This window comes from Marmota flaviventris, chromosome 9, assembly GCF_047511675.1.
Source record: "Marmota flaviventris isolate mMarFla1 chromosome 9, mMarFla1.hap1, whole genome shotgun sequence".
Classification (NCBI taxonomy): Eukaryota; Metazoa; Chordata; class Mammalia; order Rodentia; family Sciuridae; genus Marmota; species Marmota flaviventris.
The window spans coordinates 5887313-5914201 of NC_092506.1; the positions used below are offsets into that span (position 1 = coordinate 5887313).

Here is a 26889-nt window from a genome sequence, read left to right on the forward strand (position 1 = left end):
CTCTCATCCCAAACTTCAGATCCTGGTGCTCAGCCTGAACTTCTTCACCCCAAACCTTGACCTCACATTTGCCACATACCTACTGCGTGCCAGGAACTTGGCCTGTGTCATCCTATTCCACCTGATGAAGCATGTACAATTCCTACACTTCTTTGACAAGTGGGGAAACTGAGACCCAAAGAGGGCAGATTATTTGCTCAGAGTCCCATGGCTGGTACATGGAAGAGCTGGGCCTTGAACCCAGGCAGCTGGGTTCCAGAGCCCATCCACACAGAACCCCCCAAAATCAGAGGTGTGGGGGCCTGATTTTTTAAAATATATGTTTTGATTTTTAGTTGTAGTTGGACACGATACCTTTATTTTATTTATTTATTTTTACGTGGTGGTGAGGTTTGAACCCAGTGCCTTGCATATGCCAGGTGAGCGCTCTATCGCTTAGCCACAACCCCATCCCTTGATGAGCTGTCTTGTTCCATATCCTCATTCTTCAAGTGGAGAGACTGAGGCCCCAAGAGGGGAAGAAACTTGTCACACAGAAAGTAAGCAGCGGACCAGACCCAGGCTGATGGCAGACGGAACCTGGAGGGCCTCTTCTTCCAAGCCCCCTTCGTCTGGCCTCCTCCAGGCCAGCCCCAACAGCCGTCCCTGCCGCCTCTCCCTGCCTTATTGGCGTTGGACTTTCTGGGGGATAGTGGGTCAGTAATGGGGTGGAGAGGCGGGGAGTCCTGTGATCCAGCTCAGTGCCACTTAGCCTTTTAGCTGGTTGTCCCTGTGGACGCATATAGCAAAGGGGTCGAAGAGAAGTGGGAGCCAAGGTCAACCATGGCTGTGACAGTGGCTCAGCCCATGCAGGCCTGGCCCAGGCCACGCTGCTGGTCAGGTCAGTGACCCCCACACCTGTCTCCTTTTGTCCCAGACAAAAGGGGCCTGGGACCCTGCAGGCCTGTGGCGGGGGGCTGGAGGATTAGGGGAGAGGAAGGGACAGGAGGAGAGGGGAGCCTGGGGAGGGGGTCAGAGAAGAGCTGGAAACCAGTCGAGAAGATCATGAGACAAGATGGGGAGAAGCAGCTTTTCCCAACCTGGGGGGACGCCTCAGTTTGTGTCCTGCTAAATGAACCCCAAACCTAAAGGAAGCCCAAAAGCCTCCTGCCTGCCCCTCACTGATCAGGAGCATTGTCACCATTAAAGCTCCTTAGTGACCCCCACCCTCCCTCAGCGCTGCTTCCAATGAGGATGCCTCCCTGGCTCCGCACTGCCAGTACGACAAGGACCTTCTACCTGCCTAGGAAGCCTAAGTCCCCAGAGTCCATCCCCGGGGTTCTCGGGCCTCGGTTCAGGCATGTCCCTAGATGCATGCAATACCTTTGTTCGGGCAGTTTGGGGCCCCCTCCCTCCTCCATGTACAATGCTGCCCTGTAAGGCCACGGCTGCTGCTCCCACCTGCTCCAGGAAGCCCTCCCTGGTCTCGGCCCTTTCATGTCCCTGGAATAGCCTGTCTTCAGTCACCTCTGTCTGCCCAGTAGACATGGGGCTTCCACAGAGCCTCCTGGTGGGACAGGCCTTCTGGGGGGTTCTGGGGATCCTTACCCAGCTCATCCTTTTCCATGCTTGTGGTCTCCCAGGGAGGGAGGGAAGGGGGAAGCCAGAGAGAGCTTCCTGGAATCCAGAGGAACATATCTGCTGCCTCTCAGTCCCATCTCTGGGAGGTGAGAGAAAAGGGCAATGCTGCCTAGTGGTGGGCATGGGTCCTGGGCCAGAGAGCCTGAACTGGAATCCTGGCTCTGGGACTTTCTGACTGTGCCATCTTAGGCTGGCTACCTAGCTTTTCTTGAGTTCTCATCTATGGAAAGGGGATGCCAACAGCACCTCCTGCTAAGCGCTGTGGGCTGCAGGCCAGGCACCAGCCCTCACTGAAGCGCAAGGCCCTCCCCCTCTCTGGCTCTGCTCTACAAGGGTGGGGAAGTTGGCCCAGGTTGGCCCACTCCTGCCCTTGGCATCTGCTATTCTCTCTGCCGGGAATGCTCCTGCCTGATCCACCTGACATGCTTTTGCCCTGAGGGCTCCGCTGAGTGCCACCACCAAGGAGTCTTCTTAGATTTCCCATCACCACCCTCCCCTGCGAGGGTAGGCTCGGGGGCTCCTCTTCAGAGCTTCCCAAGCAGCTTGATGGCATTGGTCCTATCGATGACCCCTCAGCCAGGCAGAGGCCTGCCCCGCGTACCCAGCAGCAGGGGAAGCAGGGCGTGCTGTGACCCCACGAAGCCTGAGAGCCTGGTTCCTGCAGAAGAGACGAAGGTGATTTGGGGCCAGGCAGGGCTCCCTGGATGCCCTGCTTCCTGCCCCAGCTTTATTTTGGTTCTAGAATCATTCCAGTCAGCATTCTCCATCGCCACCATGGCCACCTGGGTACACAGTCCACATGTCATGCAGTTAGAGGGAGGGAGAGGGGGAAGGAGCAGGTGGGAAGACATGGCCTGCACTGCAAAGCCAGGGGGTGGGTCCCCTGGCCCTGTGGTGCTGGCCAAGGGTGGACAGCCTGGCCTCAGGCTGGGTCCTGGCTGTGTTAAGTGGGTCCTGCCTCCAGCCCATGACCCTTCTGGGCACCTGTTCTAGCCACTCCTACCTCCATGTCATCAGCAGTAGCTGGTTGGACCTGGGTCTCCACAGCTCACCAGAGCTGAGGAAGAGGCAGTGCCCCTGTCATCTGTGGGTGGCTTCAGAGATGGCACTGCAGCTATGTACCCTGACCACCCTGCCCCCAGTCATCCCTTTAAAGCTACAGAGCTGCCTCCTCATCCTGGGACACCTGGAGGGGCAGGACACCCTCACTGCACCTGGGGATGCAGCAGCCCAGTCCCTTTGCTTCTGGACAGGACCCCGGGTTGGGGGTACCACTCCTCCCTCCAGAGCTTCTCCAGCCAACAGGCTGCAACTGGACGATTCCTAAAGCCACAGTGTTGGGGAGCTTGAGCCAGGATGCCCAGTGGTCTGGGCGTGGGAACCAGGCTACCTAAAGCTTCTCTCTTCCCCACAGGGCCCACGCTGAGGGACGCCAGCAAACATCTGGATCCAATGGCTGATTTGCATGGGAGCAGCGCGAGGACCTGGGTCTGGGTCTCTGTGGACCTCTGGCTCCTGCAATGGATGAGGATAAAGGGAAGGAGATTTCACAGAGAATAATCCTGGAGCCTCCATTTGGCCCATAGACTTCGGTTTGGACCTGGTCTCTGGGTCTCTTCTACAGCCCCCAGAGAGGCCCCATGTTGCCCAGCAGGGGGCTGAGAACCAAGTTTGTGATGGGAATTTCATGTCCTTGCCAGTGCCTTGCTGGGCCCCCTGCCTGAGACACTCAGGCTGCTCCTACCCCTAAGTGCAGCTCCTTCCTTGTCTAAGGGGCCCTCCAAGTTCCCCCAGCCCCCGGAGCCTCTCCCCAAGAGTCTGCTGTCACTTGGCACTGGGCAGATTACCTGGGGCAGGGGGATTTTGACTTCCTGATGGCCCAGGGACCTGTGTCTTGTTCGTGTTTCCCCTGCCAGTTCCTAGCACAGTGTCTGGCCCCCAAGACTCGTGGGGGGGGGGGGCCAGTGCACGGCTTGTCACTGGCCTCCCAGGAGGTGGGGGTGGGGCTTGCCAGCTCTGAGAGGCCAAGTCCCTGCACACCAAGGACAGGCCTCATGAGGATCTGGAGGTGGTGCACAATTGGCCAGTGTCAGCTGCCCCCTCTGGGCCCCGGCCCAGCCATAGCTGGTCCGCAGCAGAAGACCCTGGGTTCCCAGACAGAGGGTCCAAGTTGGCTGATGGGGACTCCCAGGGGTACCCCAGTGTCCGCAGCTCCAGCTGGTCAATGGAGAGGGCATTGGATAGAGCGAGTGGGCACCAGGCTCTAGAGGCTCTGCTGCCCATCTGGACTGCCCTGGCTGCTAGTTTCGCCGGACAGGGTGCCACATGGACACAGGCCTGCGCAGTGTGGCCAGCATCTGGTTCCAGTGTGTGGTGCCCATGCCACTGGCTGATGGCCCGATGATAACGTGGCCCACGTTGTCCCCACGGCCGTCACTGCTGCTCTCAGCCACCGTCACACGGAGAGATAGGTCCTGGGGAGGAGATGACATGGGTGCTGGGTTCCGGGAGCAGCCAGAGTTCCTCCTTGGCTCTTGGGTCCAGCCAAAGAATGCCAGACCCCATGAGGTGCCAGTGCAGCTCCCCAGTACTCACCTCTGATCTGGGGGGCGAGGGAACATGTCCCAGGTCGCCTGGCAAATACATGAGAGGCAAGGATTTGACCTAGATCTACCTAATTTCCACACAATGGCAGAACCAGACCAGGGGGTTCGAAGGCACCCCGACTTCCCTGCTGGGCGAGCTTGGGCAGTGACTTGAACTCTTCTACCTGTTCCTCCATCCATACAATGTGACAGCCGTCCCTACCCTCAGAGCTGTTCCAGGGATGAAATGAGTTACAATGCCTGGAAAGGGGCTGCGGCCAGAACCTTGCAGGGGTCTCTTGTTTTCAGGAGTGTAATCATCCCCTTGGTCTGGCCACGGGGGAAGGGCCAGATGCTCCAGGTGAAGGCAGGAAGCCGAACCTGGAACCCAGCTGCCTGGCCCTCCTCCCCCAGGGGCCCTACAAAAGTCTCTTGCCCTTGGAGGCTATGAGTAGTGGCTCTGTGATAGCCAGGGGATAGCAAGGGCAATCTGTCCCAGGAGGGTAGCAGGGCTGTGATGGCCAGGACCGGCTGGAGATGCCACTGGAAACACCCACAGTGGGGCAGAGTTCTAAGTTTTCAAATTCAGATGGGACACCCTGGGTGGGGGAGATGAGGTAGCCTCTGCACAGCCCCAGAGCTATGGGGACAGGCTTTGACCCAAGGCACAGAGGACCTTTTCACTATCACAAGTGCCTAAGGATGGAAGGAGAAAGTGAGGGGAGAGGGTGGAGCCCCCATCCTCTGAGTCTTGTAAGCAGAGCCACCCATGGGCGCAGCCTCCCCAGCTGTGGTCTGTGACGGCCCTACTGGGAGAGGTCTCCCTACAGCATGTCATTCTCTGGAAGCTATGGGGGTGTGGGGTGCGCAGCAGGGCCTCTGCTATAGAATTCCAAGAGAGCTAGGGCTAGAACTCTGGGCCCTGGGGGACCCCTACCTGTCTCCGGGCCTCCAAAACTGCCTGCACTGGGATCTGTCTTCCCCCAGGCCTGGCTGAGTGATGCTAAAGTCCAGGATGCATTTAATGATTAACGTTGTCTGCGGACTTTCCTGTCTTTTGTGAGCACCAAGAAAACAGTGCCCCTGTCCCCAGAAAGCAGTGCCCATGTCCCCAAACATCCCCTGCAGGGCTGGCCCCCAGTGGGAGCTCAACATGAGCTTCTCAACTAGAAAGATGATGACTTGAGGCAAATCATTTCCACCTCCAGGATCCCTGAGAAGCTGACCCCGAGGGCCACCGTGGCCCCACACCCTCACCTGGAGCACAATGGCTGGCACCGAGAAGATCATGGCTTCGTTGAACACTGGGTTGGGGTCATCCCTCTTCACGGCTGTCTTCTTCTTGCTCATCTTCCTCCCATCCTGCAGCAGGTACACCTTCACAAAGGGGTCTGCAGGCAGGTTGGATGGAGGGTGAGTGCTGGCGCCACACTTGCTGGCACAGCCCTGCCCACTCTGGCTCGGCCCACTGACCCCAACACCCAACCCTCTGCTGTCAAAGTTGTCTCCACCAGCCCTGCCACTGGGGTTCACTTGTTCATTCATTTATAAGAGATGGGGTCTCCTTGTATTGCCCAGGTTGGTCTCCAGCTCCTGGGCTCAAGGGAGCTCCTGCCTCAGCCCCTAATCCAAGCAGCTGGGACTACAGATGTGCACCATGGCATCTGGCTCTATTATTTTGAAGCACTGATCTTTTTTTTTTTTTTTTGTGGGGCAGATGCTGGGGATTGAACTCAGGACACTTGGCCACTGAGCCACATCCCCAGCCCTATTTTTTTATTTTTTATTTAGAGACAGGGTCTCACTGAGTTGCTTATTACTTCACTTTTGCTGATGCTGGCTTTGAACTTGTGATCCTCCTGCCTCTGCCCCGAGCTGCTGGGATTACAGTGTGCACCACCATGCCCGGCTGGCTCTATTATTTTGAATCTCAACTTTCAGGTGACAGCATTGAGGCTCACATGGCAGGTCAGGAGAGGGCTGGGCCCTGGACTCTGGTGGCTGGCCTCACAGCCCACATATTCATATAGGAGCCTGGCAGACTCACCACTTTCCATTCTATAAATGGCCTGAGAGCAGACGTCAGCCCTGAGTCACCAGGTGCCAGCGCAGCAGAGCCTAACAGTGTGCTGCTCTGAAATACCAAGTCACTGACTGCCATAAACCTCGCCCACCAGGCAGTCTTGCTGCACCTGCCTGGACCTGGGCAGCCCCAGGCTTGCAACTCCCAATAGCCAGGAGCCCCCAGCCTTCTGTTCTTTGGCTATTCATTGTAGCTGCCTCCACAGGTTCCTGAGTTGAGAGGGGCTCGAAGCTTCTGTAGAGCTGGGACATTGGGTCCTGCCTGGCAATCACCTGGAGCTTCCATCATGAACTCTGGTTCTGAGAGCAGGGGCAAACCTTGGTCCCAAGTGCTGGACCCCAGCTGGATTCATCTTCCAACTGTGCCCAGATCCTGGGCTCAGCAGAATCCAGGGTGCTTTGGCCCTGTCCCCAACCCTGCTGATGCTGCCAGGTGCCCACAGCACAGGGGCTGGGCCACGGCTTCCCCTGAGCCCCCAGGAAGCCAGTAGGGACTTACCTGCTGTGGTCTTGTCGTTGGTCCAGATAAGATTCTTGGCCTTTACCACCACCACGGTGAGGCGCTCAGCTGTGGGCAGGTAGCTGAGGGACAGCAGGATCTCTCCCACTGCGTCAGCAGCCTGGGGGACAGGGGTGGCTCAGAAGGCTTCTGACCCTAGGACCTGAGGGGCCCAGGGAAAGACAGAAGCTTCCTTCTCCATTGAAAACTTGTTGCTTTTGGGGGCCCTTTACGGCTGGGCATCAGGTTGGCAGGGTCAACTATGGGACAGTCCCCCCCCAACATCATGGAGCATGCCCCACTCCTCCTCCCGTGGAAGGAGGTTCAGAAGTTGCCTATCAAACGTATCCATCAAATGCAGTTTTGTTCCCTCATTCCAGGCCAAGGAAAGCATTCTGTGACAGTAGGGCATCGGGATCCTAGTAGAAAGGAAGTAAATCATTTGCTTTACAACAATAATGTTCCACTGGTAGTCTTACATTTATAAAAGTAAGATTCAGCTTGGCCTCTGTCCGAAATAATCCACTTTAGGGCCAGAGGTGTGCATCCCTAACGAAGGCTTGCAGGAGGAGAGCCTCTGAAGGCTTGATGGTAAGAGCAGAAAGAGCTGTAAACAGTGGTGAGAGTGTAAACAGGATGCAGAAAGCAGAGTTTCCCCAAATGTAACTCAGGTCTCTTCCTCTGCTCTCCTAATGATGTTGGGGTTCAGGGTGTGAAGAAAAGACAGCAGAATCCTTCATTGGAAGTGTATGTGTGTGCGCTGTCGCCAGGAGGGAACAGGCAGGACGAGGCAGGTGAGAATTACCTTGTTCTGGTCCTGTAAGTAGAGCCAGCCGCTGAAGGGCTGCAGGGGCAGGTCCAGTACCGAGAGCTTCAGCTCTACCACCCCGGTGCTGACGTTCCTCTCATCCTCGTCAATGCCAAACACGGAAAACCGCAGGCTCTTCTCCTCCAGGGCCGTGGGATCCAGCGGGATGGAGAACTTCTCATCGAAGAAGATGGAGTAGGCATTCCTCTGGATCTGCAGAGAGGGAGAGGGTGGCTGAGGAGGAGGGTGGCAGCCAGGGGCCTGAGGGGCCACAGTAGCGAGAGAGCATTGGACAGGAGTCCAGAGACCCGGGGCTCTCTTGTCCCCACAATCTCAGCATCACTGTTCCTTTGACGGCTCAGCCCTGAAGGTCTATGAGCCACACATCCTTCCTCAGTGGTGTGGCCTGCCCTGGCATCTGTAGCCTCCACAGTCTGATCCCAAACCATCCCCATACTCAGTGCCTGTAGCCCCACAGAGCCCCTTGCGATGCTCTGACTGAACTGGTTGCCATCTTCCTTGCATATGCTTGGGCCCAGCCCTGGGCCAGGCGTGCAATGGCAGGGTGGTGGGGATGTCTGTGGAGTTGGGAGCCACAGACTCCAGCCCCCTGCAGAGACTGGCCCTGCTGCCCGAGCCCCGCAGGACGGATGGAGGATGGATGTGGATGACGGGCAGATGGGTGGAGTGACTAAGCAAGGCTAGGCAGGCTCCTAGCTCAGTCCTGTCTAGTGGGTGCCGTTGGCCTTCTCCCAGGAAGCCGCAGGCAGGCCCCTTGGGAAGGTGCTCTCCCTTCTGTGGGGGCTGCCTTAGTCACTGCCTGGCAATATTTAAAAGAAGAGTTCTTATTCCTGGCATCCTCTTGGCAGCTGGGGGCTGCCCAGCCTGGAGGCAGCAACCTCGCGGGATTGGCTGGGCTGCGAGGCTCTGCCTCCCGCCTTCCTAGGAACAAATCCTCCACCGCCTCCAGCACTGTGACCACACTCTCCTGCCGCTGCCTGGTGCTCCCCGGGAGCCCCGTTGCCCACACAATCCCCTACTCAAGCCTCTAAGCATTCAGTCAGCCTCTTAGCTGACCCCTGCCCGTAGGGATTTGGGTTCCCAACTATTCACTCCCAGAGCAGTGTGTGGAGGGCCCCATGGTACAGGCTGAGAACCCTGGGTTCTAGTCCCCAGTCTCCAGCTTAGTTGCTGGGGTTGGTTGTCCTGGGCAAACTCTTTCCAAGTCTGGGCTCCTCCTCTGTATGATGCCCTGATAGTTGGCCCCGTTGGCCCAGAGGGCTCACGAGAGAACCAGGAAGGAGCTGGGCTCTGGAAGCAGGTTCTCAGCACCCACCAGGCTGCAGCAGCTGCTGTTCACCAACAGCCTGCCTTGGAGACCAGGCACAGGTGGGTCAGAAGGTACTTGGTCCTGAAAGTCCACACTATGTGTGGCCCTCATCCATCTCCTGGCATTGGTGTCTAAATGGATGTCCTCCAAGGTGCTCTTGGAGGGCAGGCTGAGGCCTCCCCTGGCCACTCCCTATTGACTCTTTCTGCTTCTTTAATCTACTCTCAGCCCAGGAGCTGATCTCCATGGATTCCCTTGGCCTTTGGCTTCCTGTCAGGTCAGTGCCTGGGGTCAACAGAGGAAGACTGGAGGTCAGAGGAAGGTCAGAGTGCTTGTTCCCTGAAGTCCTTCTCTGTAGTATCCCTGGGCTGACCATGTTGGCCCTCTCCACTGGTCCCCCCCTCTTCCCTTCAGACCTAGGGTACCATACCCTCCCCAAGGCTGCCCCCTCCCTACCCACACCACTGCAAATAGCATTGTCACTAAGCCTTCCCCAAATTAGCCAAGTGAGCATGTCACCCCTCTGCTGCCAGGCCCGTGTTGACGGACAGACTTGGAGGTGCAGGGGCCTGCACACTGTGGGGGCCTCACATACTCCCCTTCTGCCTGCAGGACCCCCTGCATCTTTGGCCCTGGATCAGCACCAGACCCACTCTCTAGCGCCCTCCAGGGACCCTGCCTGGCCCTGCAGTGTGGCCTCCGCCCCCGCCAGCCCCACTTACCCTGGAAATGCCCACGATCTGCTCGTCGGGCAGCAGGCTCACGCGCATGAAGCAGGACTCGAAGCTGGCTTCCTCGCGCTCCAGGAGGTCCTTGCCCTGCAGCACGGCCACGTGGAGGGTGTGGGAGGCTGGGTCGTAGTCCATGCTCACCTCCACCTGGCCCAGCGTGAAGTCCTGCCCGAAGGTGTTGCTCACGGAGGAGATGGAGTTCAGGGAGTCGGCCGACTGGGATTTCCGGAGGGTCCCATAGGGGGCCAGGTCCAGCTCGCGGCCCATCAGCTCCAGCGGCCCCAGCTCACTGATGGCCTCAAAGTTGTCCTCGATGCTGAGGCTGCCCTTGCGACTGGGTGGTCCCCGAGTCCTGGCCCGCTGGGTGTTCCAGGCAGGCATTGTCTGGAGGTGAGAAAAAGGGACATAGGAACTTCACAAGGGCCACAGTCGTGGTCTCTAAGAGGCAGCAAAGAGACGTGGAGGGTGAGCACCGTTCAGGGTACTTTCTTGTTCCCTTTCACAAAAACAGTGCATCCCCAGCCAGGAAGGTCCTTGTTTAGTGCTATTTTATGTCACTTGGAATTTTTTTCTTTTACCATAATATCAGGAGCTTTTCCTCAGTATGCTTATTATAGGGACGGAATTCTATATATAAAGATGTTAAAACTGGGAGCAATTGTGCACGCCTGTAATCCCAGCGACTCAGGAGGCTGAAGCAGGAGGATCACAAGTTCTGGCCTGGGCAACTTAGTGAGACCCTGTCTCAAAAAGAAAAAAAAAAAAAAAGGACTGAGGATGCAGCTCGGTGGCTGAGTACCCCTGGGTTCAATCCCCGATATCCCCTAACCGTGTTCGAGATGTCAACTACAATGATTTTGTTTGTTTGGAGTACTGGGGTTTGAACTCAAGGGCACTCGACCACTGAGCCACATCCCCAGCTCTATTCTGTGTTTTATTTTGAGACAGGGTCTCACTGAGTTGCTTAGTGCCTTGCTTTTGCTGAGGTTGGCTTTGAACTTGTGATCCTCCTGCCTCAGCCTCCCGAGCTGCTGGGATTACGGGCTTGCATGCCATGCCTGGCTTACCATGGTATTTATAAAAGAGAAGAGCAGTCAGTAATCCAACTGTCCAGCAGAGGAGAATGGGTAGGGACAGTAGGGTGTAGCCACTTAACAGATGATTGGATAGCCTCAAAAGGTTACAAAAAGTTTACAGCACCAGGGAGATTTCATGCTGGGTGACACCCAAACATTTGAAATTTTCTTTTCTCTAAATTAACCTCAGGATTTGAGGAAGCAAAAGCCTGTATATCATGTCTTTTTTTTTTTTTTTTAAATAGTAATTTTTTTAAAAAATAGTAATATCATGTCTTTGTTAACATAATTTTTTGTGGCTCCCAAATTTTTCATTGAGCAGATAGGCATAATTTATTTCACTAACCCCCTATTGTTGGAAAGTTTTATTGTTTCTAATTTTCACAAATGCAAATAACATATTATCACACAGCTGTCTTAAAATCCTGGCCCAGAGGACAGTCCTTTTTGAAGGTTTTTTTTGGGTGTGTGTGTGTGTGTGTGTGTGCGCGCGTGCACGTGTGTATATGCTGGGGATTAAACCCAAAAGCGTCCTACCACTAAGCCACATCCCCAGCCCTTTTTATTTTATATTTTGAGACAGGGTCCACCTAAGTTGCTTAGGGCCTTTCCAAGTTGCTAAGGCTGGCCTGGGACTTTTTGCCTTGTACGTGCCAGGTGAGCGCTCTTCCTCTGAGCCCCAACCCCAGCTCCTGGCCTGGGACTTTTGACCTCCCGACCTTAGCCTCCCGAGTCACTAGGATTACAGGTATGGGTCACTGGGCCTGGCTGAAGGCTTTTGACATGTTTCAAAATCCTCTTTGGAAAAGTTGTCCCAATTTATAGTCCTCCCAACAGAAAATGAGATGGTCCTCCTGGGCACCCCAAATGAGAAACTCCAATCTGGTAATAGATTCATGATATGTTGTCTGGAACTCTACATGACATTTGAATAATTGTCTGCCAAATGTTAAGTGACGAAACATTCAGCAATATGTACTGATAGCCTTAAAAATGTTGTACCTCTTGATAAAGTAATTTCACATCTGGGCATCTATCCAAAGTCCATTATCCCAAATGAAGATAAAGTTTTACATACAAAACATCCACTGCATTATTTATGAAGGCATTTAGTAAACCATGGCACAAGCACAAAAAGAGGAATCATATGCAGCCATTAAAATGATACTTACAATGACTGTTCAACCAGAGGGAAAACACCGCAGCTGCAAGTGAGGTGGAAAGAACAGGGCGTAAAAACCCAGGGAGATACGAAGCACTTTGTATAGAAAGCTTATATGGAAAATGACTAAGGGAGTCAAACCCAGTGCTGCACACCTGTAATCCCAGAAACTCAGGAGGCTGAGGCAGGAGGATTGCAAGTTGGAGACCAGCCTCAGCACCTTAGTAAGACCCCGTCTCAAAAAATATAAAGGGGGCTGGGGATGTGGCTCAAGCGGTAGCGTGCTCGCCTGGCATGCGTGCGGCCCGGGTTCGATCCTCAGCACCACATACAAACCAAGATGTTGTGTCCGCCAAATACTAAAATAAATAAATATTAAAAAAAAAAAGATTCTCTCTCTCTCTCTCTCTCTCTCTCTTAAAAAAAATATAAAGGATTGGAGCATCCCTGGGTTCAAAATAATAGTATAATTTAAAAAAAAAAGGAGAAGAAGAAGAAGGAAGAGGAGAGGGAGAAGGAAGGAAGAGAAGGAAAGAACTAAGGGGGATAGATTAAAAACATTGAAAAAATACATCAAAATGTTAGTTTAAAATAGTTAGTTAACAGTAGGGTGTGTCATTTGAAGAGATGTTTTCCTTCTTATTATATTTATGTATTTTTCTCAGCATGGTTTTGAAAATCAAAAGCATTCATTCATTCAAGCATTTGTTGACTCCCTGGCACTGGGCGGGGAGTTGAAGAGCTTCTCCATCCAGAAGAGTTGACCAAGAGGGGGCAAGAGAGGGGAGGCACTGGAGGCCGGTCCTGAGAGTGGACCTTGGGGGAATGTACCTGAAGGAGCAGAAACCTCACCTTTGGCCTGGCCTCCACGGAGGTCTCGCCATACTTCTGCTGAAGGTACCTGTAGTCATAATTTGGGAATGGGGAGGGGCTGGGGAAGCTGCCCGATGTCCAGAGCTTCCACAGGCTCACAGCTGCGATTCCCAGCAGGGCCAGGGCCCCTGCAGCGTAGACTCCCACCTCCCAGCCAGGGGGGCTCTTGATGACTGTAAGGCAAGGGCAGCCTCTCATTAGTGGGGTGCAGTGGTCCAGACCCCCACCCAGGAAGCAGGTGCTCAGTATTGATTTATTCATTGAGTGAATTGTTATTATTGAGGGCCTACTGTGTGCAAGGCTCAGTACTCGGTGCTAGGATACAGTGCTGAACAGGACACACACTTTCTTGAGGTATCTGTTTCTACCTCCTTTGGACACAAAAACATGTGTTTCTACTGCGGAGACACTTGGACAGAGCAGATGAAGAGCTGTGAAGGACGGTCACATATTCCTTAGGCTCTGACAACCGTTCTCAGACCTCACGGCCTTCATAGGACCTCTTGCTTCCAGAGTCAAAGCAGCATTTAGGGGTCTGAGGGAAGAGGAAGGAGATTTGGGGGAGAAAAAGATGATCCTGTTTTTGCCTGAAGCCTCAGCCAGAACAACCCATCAACTGATGATGGAAAAACAAAGTCTAGTGCATCCCGACCACTAGGATGCTATTTGGCAATACGAAGGGAAGAAGCGTGGATACCACAACATCCTAACGTGAATGAACCTTGAAAACATCATGCGGAGCGAAAGCAGCCAGTTGCAAAGACCACGTGGGGAGTGATTCCGTTCACCGCCAGCCTTCTGGTCTGTGGGTTCCACATCTGTGGACTCAACCGATCCCAGATGGTGTGCTGTGTGGTAGGCCTGCGATGGTACCAAACAGGCACAGACTTTTTTTCTTCTTGTTCCCTAAACCACACATCATAACAACTATTTACACAGCATTGACATTGTAATCTCAAGATAATTTGGAGGATGTGTGCAAGTTATGTGCAAATTCTACGTGGTTCTATATTAGGGACTCAGCATCCGTGGATTTGGTACGTGAGTCCTGAAGGAATGCCCTGAGATGGCAGGGTACATGGGTATAAGGAAATATCTAGGGGAAGTTGGGCAAATAGGGGAACTTGGGGGAAATAGAGTTTCTTTTTGAGGTGTTAAAATATTCTAAAAATTGATCATGCTGCTGGTGGTACAATATACTAAAAGCCACTGACAGTACACATTAAGATGAATTAGGCTGTATGTAAATCTTATCTCAATAAATCTCTTGCCCCAAACCAACAAATCAAGAAGCCAACTCAGCCAATGTGAAAGGATCCCAGAGCTGTGGAGGGCTTGGAGACAAATCCAGATGTCCAGAAACTTTCCTCCATTGATGAGTTCATAACTTTCCCTGACTGCACGTCACTGTCTCCAGCGCTCCCTCAACCATGTGTGCTGGGTCCTGCCCAGCACCCTGCATGGCCTCCGATGCCCAAACAGAGGCCGAAAGGTGAGGCCTCACTTGCTTGGAGACCCGGCTTTGCTTTCCAAAGAAAGCAGACCAGACTCTGGAATTCACTGGGCAGGAGCTCACACTATTGTCAAACACAATTCTCTAGACTGTTGTCAGTTCTGCCTCTGCACCCAGCTCAAATAGGGAAACTGAGGCATGGAAAAGACTAAAGAACCTGTCCAGGTCACAGAGCCAGGAAGGGGGTGGTGCCGGGATTCCCACTCTCGTAGACGGATTCCAGAGCAATCGAGGTAACCACTGCCCCACCCAGCCTCCACCTGTCCTAGCTCTCTAGAAGCAAGCTGAAGAGACAGGGCAGGGCATTTCAGAGGCAGAAATGGATGACTGAACATTCACTGAGCACCTACTGTGTGCCAGCACCCTGTGGACGGGGGTGGTGGTGGTGGGGGGGAACCAGGGCTGACGAATCAACCCCAGGCCCTATCCCTGTACTTAAGTGGCTCACAGTTAGGGCATGGGTGGGACAGGGAAATAAGAAAACAAAACGGGGTGCCTGCTGTCATGTCCGGGGCAGCCCAGGAAGGTTTCCTAAGGGAGAAACAAGAAGGGGCTAAGTCAAAATGTCAGGGCAGGAAAGATGGAGGAGGTATGAAGAACCCAGAGTGAGCAGAGGGCCCAGTGGGAGGAAGGGGGGCCCTGGGGACTGGGGGAGGCCCCTTACCCTTGCTTCCCCAAAGCCAGCTGCACAGGAAGGAATCAGGCAGGGCCACTTCTAGCAGAATCCGCCCTCTCTGGAGAGGGTCAGGGCCCAGCCCAGACCCCACATTCACCAGCAGTGAGCACTCTATCAGGTCCTTACCTCCACTTGCAGAGGAGAACTGAGGCAGAGAGCCCCCCCTCCCACCGCATGTCTACCCTGCTGCTCAAGGCCACAGACTTCCCAGGCCAGCTACCCAGCCTCTCTGGGCTTCAGTATCCTCATCCAGAAACTGGAGATGGTGATAAAAACACCCCCTATCTAGTGGTCCCACCCTGGCGTGTGAATTCTAAGGGGAAAAAAATCCCAACAAGTTTTATGTGTGGTGTGAGTCATGAGGCTGTATTTATAACAGCAGAAATCTGGAAAGAGCCTGCAGGGCCCACCAAGGAGGCTGGTGGGGGCTGTGGTACTGTCATGGGAGGTAATGTCACTGGCCTTCAAGAATGACAAGTGAGGTCATTAGGATGGCCTGTGGCAATGCAGAGAAACATTGGCAGCCTTGTTAAGAGAGAAAATAAAAAATCAATCCCAGCATGATATAATCATGGGAGATTTTGATGTAAAAACTCAGCTGGTAATGCACATGGCCGTGCAGTCCAGGGGGGAACAGAGAGACCAGGTAGTGGGGTTGAGGGGACAGGGAGCAGACCTGTTTCCTCCTGACTGCTGTTGATCTGTGGTTATCAAACCACAAGCAAGAGCTCTATGGAGGGTCCCAGGCCCAGCTGTGACAAAGTTCTGGAGTGTTCTTGGAGTCTGGTGAACAGGGGACGGGGCAAGAAAGAGCCTGGTAGACTGGAGAGGGATGTACACCTGTCTCAGCTGGGCCACAGCAGGGCCGGCAGCAGCAGGGGACTGGCACAGGGTGGGAAGAGAGGCCCAGGGACGTGCAGGCTGTGGGCAGGGCCAGGGCAAAGCAGAGTCCGCTTCCCTGATTGGAGGAGCTAGGTGCTGAGGGACTGAAGCCCCAGCCCTGGTTGGCAGAATAGTGGAGCAGGGGTGGGGCAGAAAGGAAAAAGTCCAGGAAGGTGACATGGAATGACAATGAATTCTCATTCATTGGTTGATTTCATGGAGTGCCAGCCTCAAGGGCAACAGGGGAAGACTTCCCACAGGAAAGGAGGTCTAAACTAAGACCGGAAACAGGGAAGGAGAAGAGGAGGAATCACAATAATACCCGCCCATGAAGCTCTTGCTACTGATTATCTGCCAGGCCCCGTTAAAGCCCTTCTCTATATTGACCCCTTGAGTCCTCAGAACAGTCCTGTGAGGCAGGTTCTATTATTATACCCATTTTATGGATAAGTAAATGGGGGCTCAGAGAGGTTTCCTCACTCACTCAAGGCCACCCAGGGGTGAAGGCCTCTGAGCCTGCAGGTGAACAGCGAGCAGCACTGGTTGGAGGGTGGGAGTGGAGGGCCTGACATGCCCTGAAGCTCATCCCTGGTCTTGTGGGGGTCTGTGTAGGGCAGGTGTCTGGGTAATGGGAAGCACTGAGGCTCACATCTCCCACTGGTAGGGGAGCTGAGGGAGAAAAGCTGGCAGATCCACCATTGGCGTGGGAGAGGAAAGCTGAGTCCCACACGCTGGCCAGCCCAGCCAGGCCATCTGAGCCTCGTGTTCCCTGAATCTCATGTAGACCTTCCTGGGTCCCCTCTCACTTGGCTACTTGACAGGCTCCAGGAAGGGTCATGGGGTGAATGGGTTCCCTGTCACAGGCCATCCTCAGGGAGCAGCTGGACAAGGGTCACCCAGGGTCCCTCAAGTCAGAGGGAATGGAAGATGAGGAGCCTTCTGGTGGGTCCCAGCACAGTGACCCCAGACTGTTGGCTTGAGCAAGTCACCAACTGCTCTAACCAGTTAGACAGGGCTGGCTGGTAGTGCGTCCACCTGGGCCTGCTGTGAGGGTCTCATGGGATGGCCTGCAAGGGTTTGCTGGGGACTCACCGCTCAGGTGGTATTCTGCCACGTCTGTCACATCCACAGCCATGATGCCCCTGCAGTGGCTGGAACTGGAAGGGAAGAAAGAGTCAGTGCTGAGGGCTGCAGAAGTTCACCAGCCCTGACCCTATGTCCTGCCTCTGTGGCACCGGTGCGCCGGTCACTCAGAGCTGAGCTTGGCTAAAGGTGTTTTGTTTTGTTTTGTTTTTTAATGATATTTGAAAAAAAAGGTGTTTAGTTCTCTTTGCAAGCGCGCTAAGACCTCATTTCAGGGTTGCCAGATAAAGCACAGGATGCCAGCAGATCTGAATTCAAATGAACTTTTAGTATAAGTATGTCCCAAATACCACATGGACATACTTACGCTGAACAATTACAGTTGTTCATCCTGTACTTCTATTTGCTCAACCTGGCAGCCCTACCTCATCTTCATCTTAACACTGGCTGGCTGTCGAGCAGAGACTCCAGGCTGCTCACTTGGGGGGCTCCTCAGAGCGTTCACAAGCCTCACCTCCGATGCTTCTGTCAAATTTGGAAAGAGAAAGTCTGCATTTCCTCCATATTCTGTTCTCAGTCCTTCCCCTGCATGGGATGGCTTCTTCCCCACCCCACCCTCCACCTCCAGGTCTTATGAACTCCCACTGAGGTCTAAGTTATTCTAGAAAGGCCTGAGAGCTCAGAACACCCATTACCTGAGCCCGGACCACGGCTCACTCATTTATTAATATTGTTGCTAAGTAGTACATCTGGCTCCCAGATGCGTTCTAGGTGGGTGGGTGAGGAGAGCTCTGGAAAAGGGACACTAGGATGGGCTGTACTGATCTCAACTCAAGGGCACAGAAGGCCTGAACAACTCACCTCCAAACTCTGGGTTCCCTTGAAGCCCAGAAGTGTCTACACCTCAGGAAGCCTCAGGCAAGTAAGGGGGCATGAGTGAGAACTGCAGAGGGCCTGCCTGGCTCCTGGGCAGCAACCCTCCCAAATAGTGGGACTGCCTCGCCATCACAGCTGGGTCTCCTGGCTCTTGAAAGAAAAGCCAGATGTTTGGATTTTTTTTTTTTTAGTGTGTATTTTTTAAAATTATTTATTGATTTACTGAGACAGAGTCTCACTGTGTTGCCCAGGCTAGTCTGGAACCTCTGGGCTCAAGTGATCCTTCTGCTTCAGGCTCTCAGGTAGCTGTAACTATGGGTGCTCACCACCGCACCTGGCTTCCTTATTTTGAAATGTTGCAACCCTCTCACAAAAATCGTCCAGGCGCAGTGTAAAAGGCTCTCGGACCACGGCTCACCAGTTCCCAACCATGCCAAGCATTCTGTAGGCTCCATTTGGAACCAGGGTCAAGAACAGAGGGTGAAGCTTAGACACTGGGTTTTTATTATTATTATTATTTTTTAGATGTTGATGGGTCTTTATTTTATTCATTTATTTTTATGTGGTGCTGAGAATCAAACCCAGTGCCTCACTCATGTTAGGTAAGCACTCTACCACTGAGCCCTAGCCACGGCCCAAGACACTGGGTATCTTTAAGAATCCTGGGGGCCTCCCCATTCTGTGGCTTTGGAGTCAAGAAGCTGGGGTGCCTTGGTCTAATCGGGGTTCTCCAGCACGTACGCAGCTGCCACAAGCCCTTAGCAGAGGACCTCACCACGCAGGGCAGATGAGGGCACACAAAGGACTCCTGGCTCTCCTGCTCTCCTGCAGCTGCCCCCTCTCCTGGTGAGATGAGGGTTGTCATGGTGATGGGAGGCAGTGCTTAACCAGGAAGGCTTCACCCACCCTGCCTTGAGACGCAGTGCATCCCTGGGTCTTGGGCTTGAGATAGCGCTCAGAGCTGATCTCAATAAGCGCTTCTCACAAGCACAGTCCTGAGCATTCTGCATACGCTGACCTCACTTAACCCCATAACAACCCCGAGAGGTAGGCACTGTTGTCACGTCTGGTTTGTAGAGGAGATTGTCAGTGGGACTTCAGGCCAATTCATTCTGGCTCCAAGTTCCTAACCACTGTGTCTCTCCACAGGGGGACACATGGTTACAAAAAAGTTGCCTAAAACCTGCAGGTCAAATGGATCCATGTGAACAAGCCAAGCCCAAGGTGGCCCGGCTGCTGGTGGAAAGAGGTCTAGACACACTGAAACACAACGGAAGCACACACATCCCAGCCTGCGGCTGTCTTGCTGGGAATCCAATAATGCCATGGGCGAGCTTTCCTGCTCACTGGGCACAAGCTGGCTTGGCAAGAGGGCGGCCAGGCTGGTGCCAGTCAACGCCAGCAGCACAGTGGTGAGGTACATGTGGCAAAGATACACCCACGGCACAGTATGAATGGCGCAAGGTAGAACCTGAGGCTGTAACTGGCCTCTGGCTGTTGGGGGCTCCCTGTCCAGCCAGACCCCAGAATCCTGAAAGCCCACCTTCCCGCCTCCCCTCATCACAACAGCTTGCCTGGGAGCTGTGACTTTGGGGAGGGCATGAATGCTCACTGTGGTCTGCTGTGGAGGGTTAGAAGCCTGGCCTGCTCCAGGACTCCTACTTAGCTGATCCCAGCTTACTCCAGATCTGCCCCCTTGCTGGCTCAAGTGGCCTTGGACAATTTTCTTAGACTCCCTCTAAGCCTCAGTTGTCCCATCTGTGAAAAGGATTCATGACTGCCCTGTGTGTGTGACTGGGATGGGTAAGTGTGGTAAGGCTTAGCAAGTATTTGCTGCTGGGGTTACTGGCCTGGCCACCGTCCGACAGGCCCCAACCCCTTGTCTGGTCTGCGCAGTAGAATCACATGGGTGGCACTGTCAGCCTGTGGCTGTTGTTACTTTGTTGAAATTCAGCTGAGTTGTATTTAAATTGGGAAATTTCTAATTAAAATAAATTTAAAGGGAAGGGAGTGGCCTGGGGGTGCAGCTCAGTGGTAGAGCACCTGCCCAGCATGTGGGAGGCTGTGCTCAGGCTTCTGCACTGCAAACAAATAAACAAAAACGAAAACAGAACAAGGATTTCCAGGCAATGGGTCTGCACCTCACCCCCCACCCCCAACAACAGCAGCATTCCAACAGTGACAATGGAGCTGGCATCTGCTCTTGGACTCAGACCTGGCTCCTTGGCCCCTCCCCCCATTCACTTCCAGATCCTGCTGGGCCCTGGAAGCACCTCTCTTCATGAACCTGGTAAACTGGATTTAAGATGAGCTAGGAGACTGTTCAGTGAGGTCAAGTGACGTGTGTGAAGCCTGCAGTGGTGGGCCCTGCCCCCTGGTCTAGCACCTGTTCCACTATCAGTGACAGCAAGGACTTCATGTGCATCTTCCCCACCACCCACGACCCCTCTTCAGAAAATCCTGTTATCATCCCTACTTTATAGAGGAGGAAAAGGAGGCTCAGAGAAGGACAGTGAATTGGCCCAAGGTCACCCAAGCATTGAGTGGGAAAAAGGAGGCTGGGCCAGGTCTGGCCCTTCTTTTTTATTTACTTAGTTTTAATTTTGCAGTGCTGGGGATGGAACCCAGGGGCCCTCTACCACTGAGCTACATCGCTAGCCCTTTCTATTTTTTATTCTGAGACAGGGTTGCCCAGGCTGGCTTTGAATTCACAATCCTCCTGTCTTATCATCCTGAGAATCTGGACAGGTTTACAGTACCAACCCCCCTCCACGGCAAGTGCCCTTCTTAATGGCTTTACTCACTACCCTGACACCCCTTGGGTCCATCTCACCTCAGGCTCTCTCTGGCAGCCTGGAGGTCGGCCAGGGAGAGGGGTGCAGCTTAGGCTAGGACTAGGATGCTGACAAGACATATCAAAGGCCAAGGCAGCCAGGAACCAGCGGTTCCGGTTCCCCCATGTCTGGCACACGGCAATGAGCACAGCAGGGAGCTACTCCAGACCCATGCCTGAGCTCCTAAGACTGCACGCCTCCTTCAGCACCTCTCCGCACCTAACAGACCTTCAGTCCCACCATCTACACTGTGGAGTTTGCTCTTTGAAAATAGCTCCAGGTTCAATTTCTAGCTCAATGGCACCTACCAGCAATACCTCCTTATTGCTGTGTTCATGTAGGCATGTGTGCTAAGTGTTTAAGGGATCTGCTGTAGACCTGGGGACTGAATGGACTCTGGATCCCATTTTACAGATGTGGAAGCTGGGGCCCCAGGGCCTTCAGCCTGAGTGGCAACACTGGGCTCTGTGACAGGGAGCTATGGATCTGGGCCTGGGCTCTGAGCCACCATACTGACTCCTGACCAGGTCTTTTGGGGGTGGGGTGGGTGGGACAAGTGACCACCTGGGCTTTGCTGGCGTTTCACCTTACTGGAGGCCCCCTCCTGGGCTTCTAAGAGAGATGGCTTTCCAGAAATGTTTTGCCTTGGCAGAGGAGGGGAGCCTTGTGTCCCTGCTCCCCACTCCACCCATCTCCTTGCTCAGTAACCTCAAGGCACCTCTCTGGTCAGCAAGGTGTGCCCCTCCCCCAGCCGCAGGAAATGGAGGATGAGGGTGAGGGGTATGGTGTGTGTGGGGGGCTCAACCTTCCAGGCTGTGAACTTCTTCGGGATCTTTAGGTTTGAAAACCTTTTCAAGTGCTTTCCAACACTATCTGAGATGACCACATCCTGGTGCCGTCCCTCAAATGGGCCACAAAAACCACAGTACAGATTGGCTGGGGCAGAGTGGGGGTGGATGCTGGCTGACATTGGGCACCTACTATGTGCCGGGCTGGGTACCAAACACTTGCCTCCTATTATCTCAGTAGTTCCTCCCTGAGCCCTCTGAGGAGTAAGAAAACCAAGGTGCAGGAAACGACTTGCCTATGGTCACCAGGGCTGTTAGGTCCAGGTTTGGACCCCAGGCTAGGAGTCCCCACTCTTCCAAGCTGCTTGGGAAGGCTTTCAGGATTCAGAGTGGGGAAGGCTGGGGCTTGGATACTTTCTTGATCCTTCTTTGGACTGGCTGCGTTAATGTGGGTGTGTCTCCTGTGTTTTTCTGAGCCTCGGTTTCCCCATTTCTAATAGGAAGTACTATTTCTACCCCTCTCCAACTCGCCGAAGTGGACAGAGGGGCTGAATTTGAGTGTGCAGGTTTCCCATGTTCTTCAGGATGGAGGTGGGGGCACAGAGTCCCTCTGCAGCACCGGATCATTAAGTCTTGGGCTTAGGGGTCTTCCATCCATAGGCCTGGCTCACCGACCCCATGCCTGGCCCAAATTTACAACCTCGATCAGGCCAAGGGTCCTCTCTGGCTCTTGACGCAGTCTAGGGCCTTTTGGGGACGGGGTGCAACATGCCCCTCAGAATGGGAACAGTTCCTGCAGACCAGCGTTCTTGCCTGAGGAATCGCCCAGGGAAAACAGGGACAGTACTGTGGGGGGCTGACCTGGAGCCCTGAAGGGTTGTGCAGCCAGGGCAGGGGCAGGGAGTACAGTCAGGGCGCTGAGTGTGAAAGTGAGGGCCGTGGTGCCGCGCGGGCGCAGGGGAGGTGTGTAAATAGCGGGGTGAGCCGCGTGTGTGCACACGCGTGCGGGCGTGCGGGCGCAAGGTGGTGCGCAGTGCGCGAAGTGGCTGGGCCGGGTAAGGGCGCCGTCGTGCTCTGTGCCTGGCGTTGGTGTGCAAGCGCAGCGCTGGGGTGCAAGCGCGCGGAGTGTGCGGGGCCCCGGGTCCCGGGCGCGGGGAGAGGGACTGCGTGCGTCCGCGCGCTAGGCGCGGATCCCCGCGGCGCGCTGGGGTCGGCCCGGTGCATACTCACCCGAGGGGCCGCCGCTCTGCCTGGGGCTGACTCCGGCTCCCGGGTCCCGGCTCGCGGCTCCCGGCCGGCCTTCTGCAGCGCGCACGCACCGGCGCCAAGCCCGGCAGCCCGCGGCAACGCCACCCCTGCAGTGTCTCCTGGCGCCCGCCTTGGAGCAGCGCGGTGCGGGTCGGGGGCTCTGCCGGGCCGGGGCGGCGGACGGGAGCTGCGCCGCAGTCCGGGCACGCTCCCAGGAGCCCGCCGCGCGCTCCCTCGCGCTCACCCGCCCGCCCGCTCCCTCTTTAATTTAAAGTGACAACCCCGAGCGCTCTCTCCACTCGCGGGAGCGGCGCTGCCGGGGTCTGAGCCGGAGATGCCCAAGCGCGGCCGGGGGTCCCGGGTGAGGAGCGCCCAAGCCCAAGCTCAACCTCTCTCCCAGACCCCGGGAGGGCGAGGGGTGGGTCTTCACAGGCTCACCAGAGCCTCTGAGAGGGTGGTAGAGCACTGGACGCAGACGCGGCAGGCCTGCGTTCTAGCTCCAGCCTGCCGCGCCCCGGGTTATCCTGCTGCCTTTCTAGACCTCAGTTTCTTCATCTGTAAAACGGACCCGCTGTTGCCAACCTCCCGGAACCCAAAGGAAACAGCCCGACAGGCAGCGCAGCGGGAAGGTTCCCCTTCTTTGAATGGATAAGTGGATAATCCACGCCCCCTCCATGATTGAGCTGTTATCAGGCCAGATCCGCGCTGGTGGCTCACAACACCATCTCTTACCCCCATGATGACCTAATCAAATCCTAGTCACGCCATTGTCATTAACAGGACTCAAGCGATCAAGGTCACGGTGCCAAAGGTCAGGGACACAGCGTGAACCCAGGTTTGTGTGAGTTTAATACCCTCCCTCTTAAACTCTTAAGGGTCGTGCTTTCTCTCCCAAAGGAATGAATGAATCATTCAGGAGATACTTAAGACGCCCCCGCTGGCCGCTTGGCATTGTGCCAGGTGTGGGCGATCTTCCATCTTCCGGGAACAGGGGGACAGGTCCCTCTCTGCCCGCGCAGTCTGGCAGGAGACACGGCACGCATCAGGAGGGGCTGGGTGTGCGGGGGAAGGCGCCACGTGTTGTGAGCCCAAGTAACGAGGAGAGCAGGCTCGGTGGGCACCTGGAGAAGCCTCTGGGAGGATCTGGGGTCTGGTGGGGAAGGCGGGTGAGGATCCCAGACGCAGAGCCAGTGTTCGAGGGCGATCGCGCTTCCTGGACCATCCAAGCTCTGGCCTCTGGATCTGGGAGCAGCCTGTGGGCAGGGCCTTCTCAGTAGAGGCCAAACCTGTGCTGGTTGTGGAGAGTGAGCATCCTGGGTCTGGCAGGCAAGACCTTGGGGATCTAGGACAAAGAAAGGACTGCAGGTTCACCCTCACCGATAGGGGGCGCCCTGGTTTTCATGACATTTCTTGAACCTGGAGGAGAATGGACAGAGTGCTTTAGGTATGTCCTGGAGCTGGGGAGGGGCTGGGTGCCAGACCAAGGGCTTTCACAGTTTCCATTTAATATCCACATCCACCAGCAGCTTCGGTAGACTGTGCCCATTTTCTAGAGGACAGAGGACACCTGAGTCCTGCAGAATGCCTGGGTTTCCCTTTTGGGAGGGAGTGGGGTGTTACACATAGCATCCATATAAAAGGGCAGACTTGATAAGGGCTTCTGTAGGGTCAAAAAGTGGTGAAGTTGAGGCTGGTCCAATTCTGGTGTGCCCCTGGGGAACTGGAATAAGTGTAAGATGAAATCTTATCCATTTCACGTTTAAAATCCTCCAATGACCAGAAAAGCAAATGCATGTGCACCAAAGACAGACCAAGAGTGTTCACAGCAGCCTCCAACTGGAGACCACAAACGCCCACCAACAGTTGAAAGTGCAGATGTCCTCTGGTACCTACAGCCACACCCTGGAATACCATGCAGCAAAGAGGAGAAGCAGAACCGTAGCTGCTGATGAGCGGCAAGTGAACCTCACAACCATGACACTGAGAGAGAGAAGGCAGATACTAAAGGACACATGCTGCTCAATTCCGTTTTTAGGAGATTCAGAAACAAGCAAAACTACTCTGTTCTGTTAGAAGTCAGGATAATGGTTCTCATGGGATTGGGGTCACAAAGGGGCCCAAAGAAGGTGCTAGGGTTGAGTATGGTTCCAGTGGTCCCCTAAGAGTTCGTATGTTGGAGGTATGGTCTTCAGTGTGGTGATGTAAGGGTGGTGGGACTTTTACAAAATGGGACCTGGTGGAAGGTCGTTGCCCTTGGAAGGGATAAAGGGGTTGTATGAGACACTGGTGAATTTTCTTGAAAAGGTTGTTATGGAGGAGCAAGACTGTGGTCTCCCAGGTCTCTTTAATTTCCTGTCTTGCCATGCAATCTCTCTGTCTCCCACCATGATGCCATCTGCCATGATGTGACATAGTCAAGAGGCCAAATCAGTGGGGCTACCCAATCTTGATCTTTCAGTCTCTAAAACCATGAGCGAAATAAGCCTCTTTCCTTTATGCACTATCCAGTCTCTGGTATTTCATTAAAGCAACAGAAAATGTACTAAGACAGGGGAATTCTGGGGTGCTGCTCATATCCTGGCTGGGATCTCAGTGCAGGTCTCCCAGGAGATTTTTTAGGAGATTCAGAAACAAGCAAAACTATGTTTGTCGTGTGAAAATTCATGGCATTGAACACTTCTGACTTGTATACTTCTCTTCATGTGTGATATGATTCAACACAATTTATAAAAATACCTCGTGTGTCTGCAGGCTGCACTGGAAATACAAGCCAAAAGCCCTCTGTGGTCTATGAGGCCCTGTGTGATCTGGCCCTCCTGGCCTTGCTCGGCTGTCGCAGCACTGCCCCTCACCCACCAGGCTCCCGCCACCTGCTCCTTCTGGCACTTCTGACACTTGCCAAGCTATTTTCCACCTCAGGGACTCTCACTTGCTGGTCCCTCTGCCTGGAAAGCATCTTCCTTGCTGTGGCCACGACTGCATCTTCTGTCTTCCATGCTTCACCCACCTTGAGGAGCCTCTCCAGCCCCACTAACGCTTCCCACCAATCACGGTTTAGTTAAAACACAAGCTCTTCTGGGTGCAGTGGCACGTGCCTACAACCCAGCACTCATGAGACAGGCTGGGGGTCATAAGTATGAGGCCAGCCTGGGCAACTTAGCCATTTGCTGTCCTAAAATAAAACAAAAAGGGCTCTCAGTGGGAGAGTACTTGCTAGCATGTGCAAGGACTGGTTTCAATTCAAAGCACCTAAAAATCAAAAACAAAAATAAGAACTTCCAGCTATAATCTGCAACGATCTTATTATGTCTTTGTTTACAGTTCATTTTCTGTTTTTTTTTTAGGCGGGGGAGAGAGAGAGAGAGAATTTTTTAATATATATATATTTTTTGGCAGACACAACATCTTTGTTTGTATGTGGTGCTGAGGATCGAACCCGGGCCGCACGCATGCCAGGCGAGCGCGCTACCGCTTGAGCCCCATCCCCAGCCCCTACAGTTCATTTTCTGTAACCCCCACAAGACTAATAATTGAAAACAACATGGCATCCTTACTATTAGATTAGGGCCAATGGCTTTTTAAAACCAATTTAAGGCATTGATTCCTCACCCCAAAACTTTGGGGAAACACTATTCTTAGCTCCATTTTAAAGTTCTGGCACACAGGGCTCTGAGATGCTATGTAACTTGCTCATGGTCACACAGCTGGGAAGCAATGGAGCCAGGATTTGAACATGCACAGCTTGGCTCCAGAGTACTTACTGTTAAATTTGCACTTGGACAGACTTTGTCAATCTTCTCTGTTATTGTATAGCTGGGGCTGTCCGGGGCATCTGGGATCTGCTGGGATGCAGTTGGAATGCAATGAGTGTTTGCTGGGAGGACATGTGAATGAGTGAGTCGAGGAGGCACTGAAGGATGAGAAGTGGGGTGGGGGTAGCTCGAACCCAAGTGAGTGAGAGGAGAAAAGCCATGGTATCTGGAGTCTCACCAGCAGCTGACAACAGATGGAAGTCCCAAGACAACTGGAATTAACCACAAACCCTGGTCAGGGGCAAGGCCTGGCATGGGCCTGACAGCACTTGGCCTCCCCTGCCAGGCACAGAGACTGTTTCCAGAGGGGCCTCTGCCTGGGGTCCCTGCAGTGTGTAAGCCGCTGGTAGGTGATGCTACCCTTCAGGTACCCAGGCTGCAGGGACCCCAGAGAGGTGATGTGAATTAGCT

General features: G+C 54.1%; 1 protein-coding gene across 3 annotated transcripts; it reads right to left on the bottom strand.

Annotated features, from left to right (window-relative positions):
• Nucleotides 1-1307: 1307 nt before the first annotated feature.
• Syt12 (synaptotagmin 12) lies at nucleotides 1308-23384 on the bottom strand. Of its 3 annotated transcripts, XM_071616016.1 has the most exons (9): nucleotides 22649-23384; nucleotides 17346-17445; nucleotides 16930-16994; nucleotides 12746-12939; nucleotides 9647-10039; nucleotides 7592-7807; nucleotides 6787-6907; nucleotides 5463-5596; nucleotides 1308-4094 (listed from the first exon to the last, which is right to left on the bottom strand). In XM_071616016.1, exons 2-9 carry the CDS (start codon nucleotides 17354-17356, stop codon nucleotides 3921-3923), a joined length of 1308 nt encoding a protein of 435 aa, XP_071472117.1. In that variant the 5' UTR covers nucleotides 17357-17445; nucleotides 22649-23384; the 3' UTR covers nucleotides 1308-3920. The 3 variants fall into 3 exon arrangements, with proteins under 3 accessions (XP_071472117.1, XP_027799803.1, XP_071472118.1); XM_027944002.2 differs by lacking the exon at nucleotides 17346-17445 and having other exon boundaries at nucleotides 22649-23383; XM_071616017.1 differs by lacking the exons at nucleotides 12746-12939; nucleotides 17346-17445; nucleotides 22649-23384.
• Between the last annotated feature and the right edge of the window lie 3505 nt (nucleotides 23385-26889).

Excerpts from the sequence above, each read along its gene's own strand:
- Syt12 (XM_071616016.1), bottom strand. Across the intron at positions 10,040-12,745 it reads CCGTGGAGGCCAGGCCAAAG|ACAATGCCTGCCTGGAACAC; the intron begins GTGAGGTTTCTG and ends TCTCACCTCCAG. Across the intron at positions 5,597-6,786 it reads CAACGACAAGACCACAGCAG|ACCCCTTTGTGAAGGTGTAC; the intron begins GTAAGTCCCTAC and ends ACCTGCCTGCAG.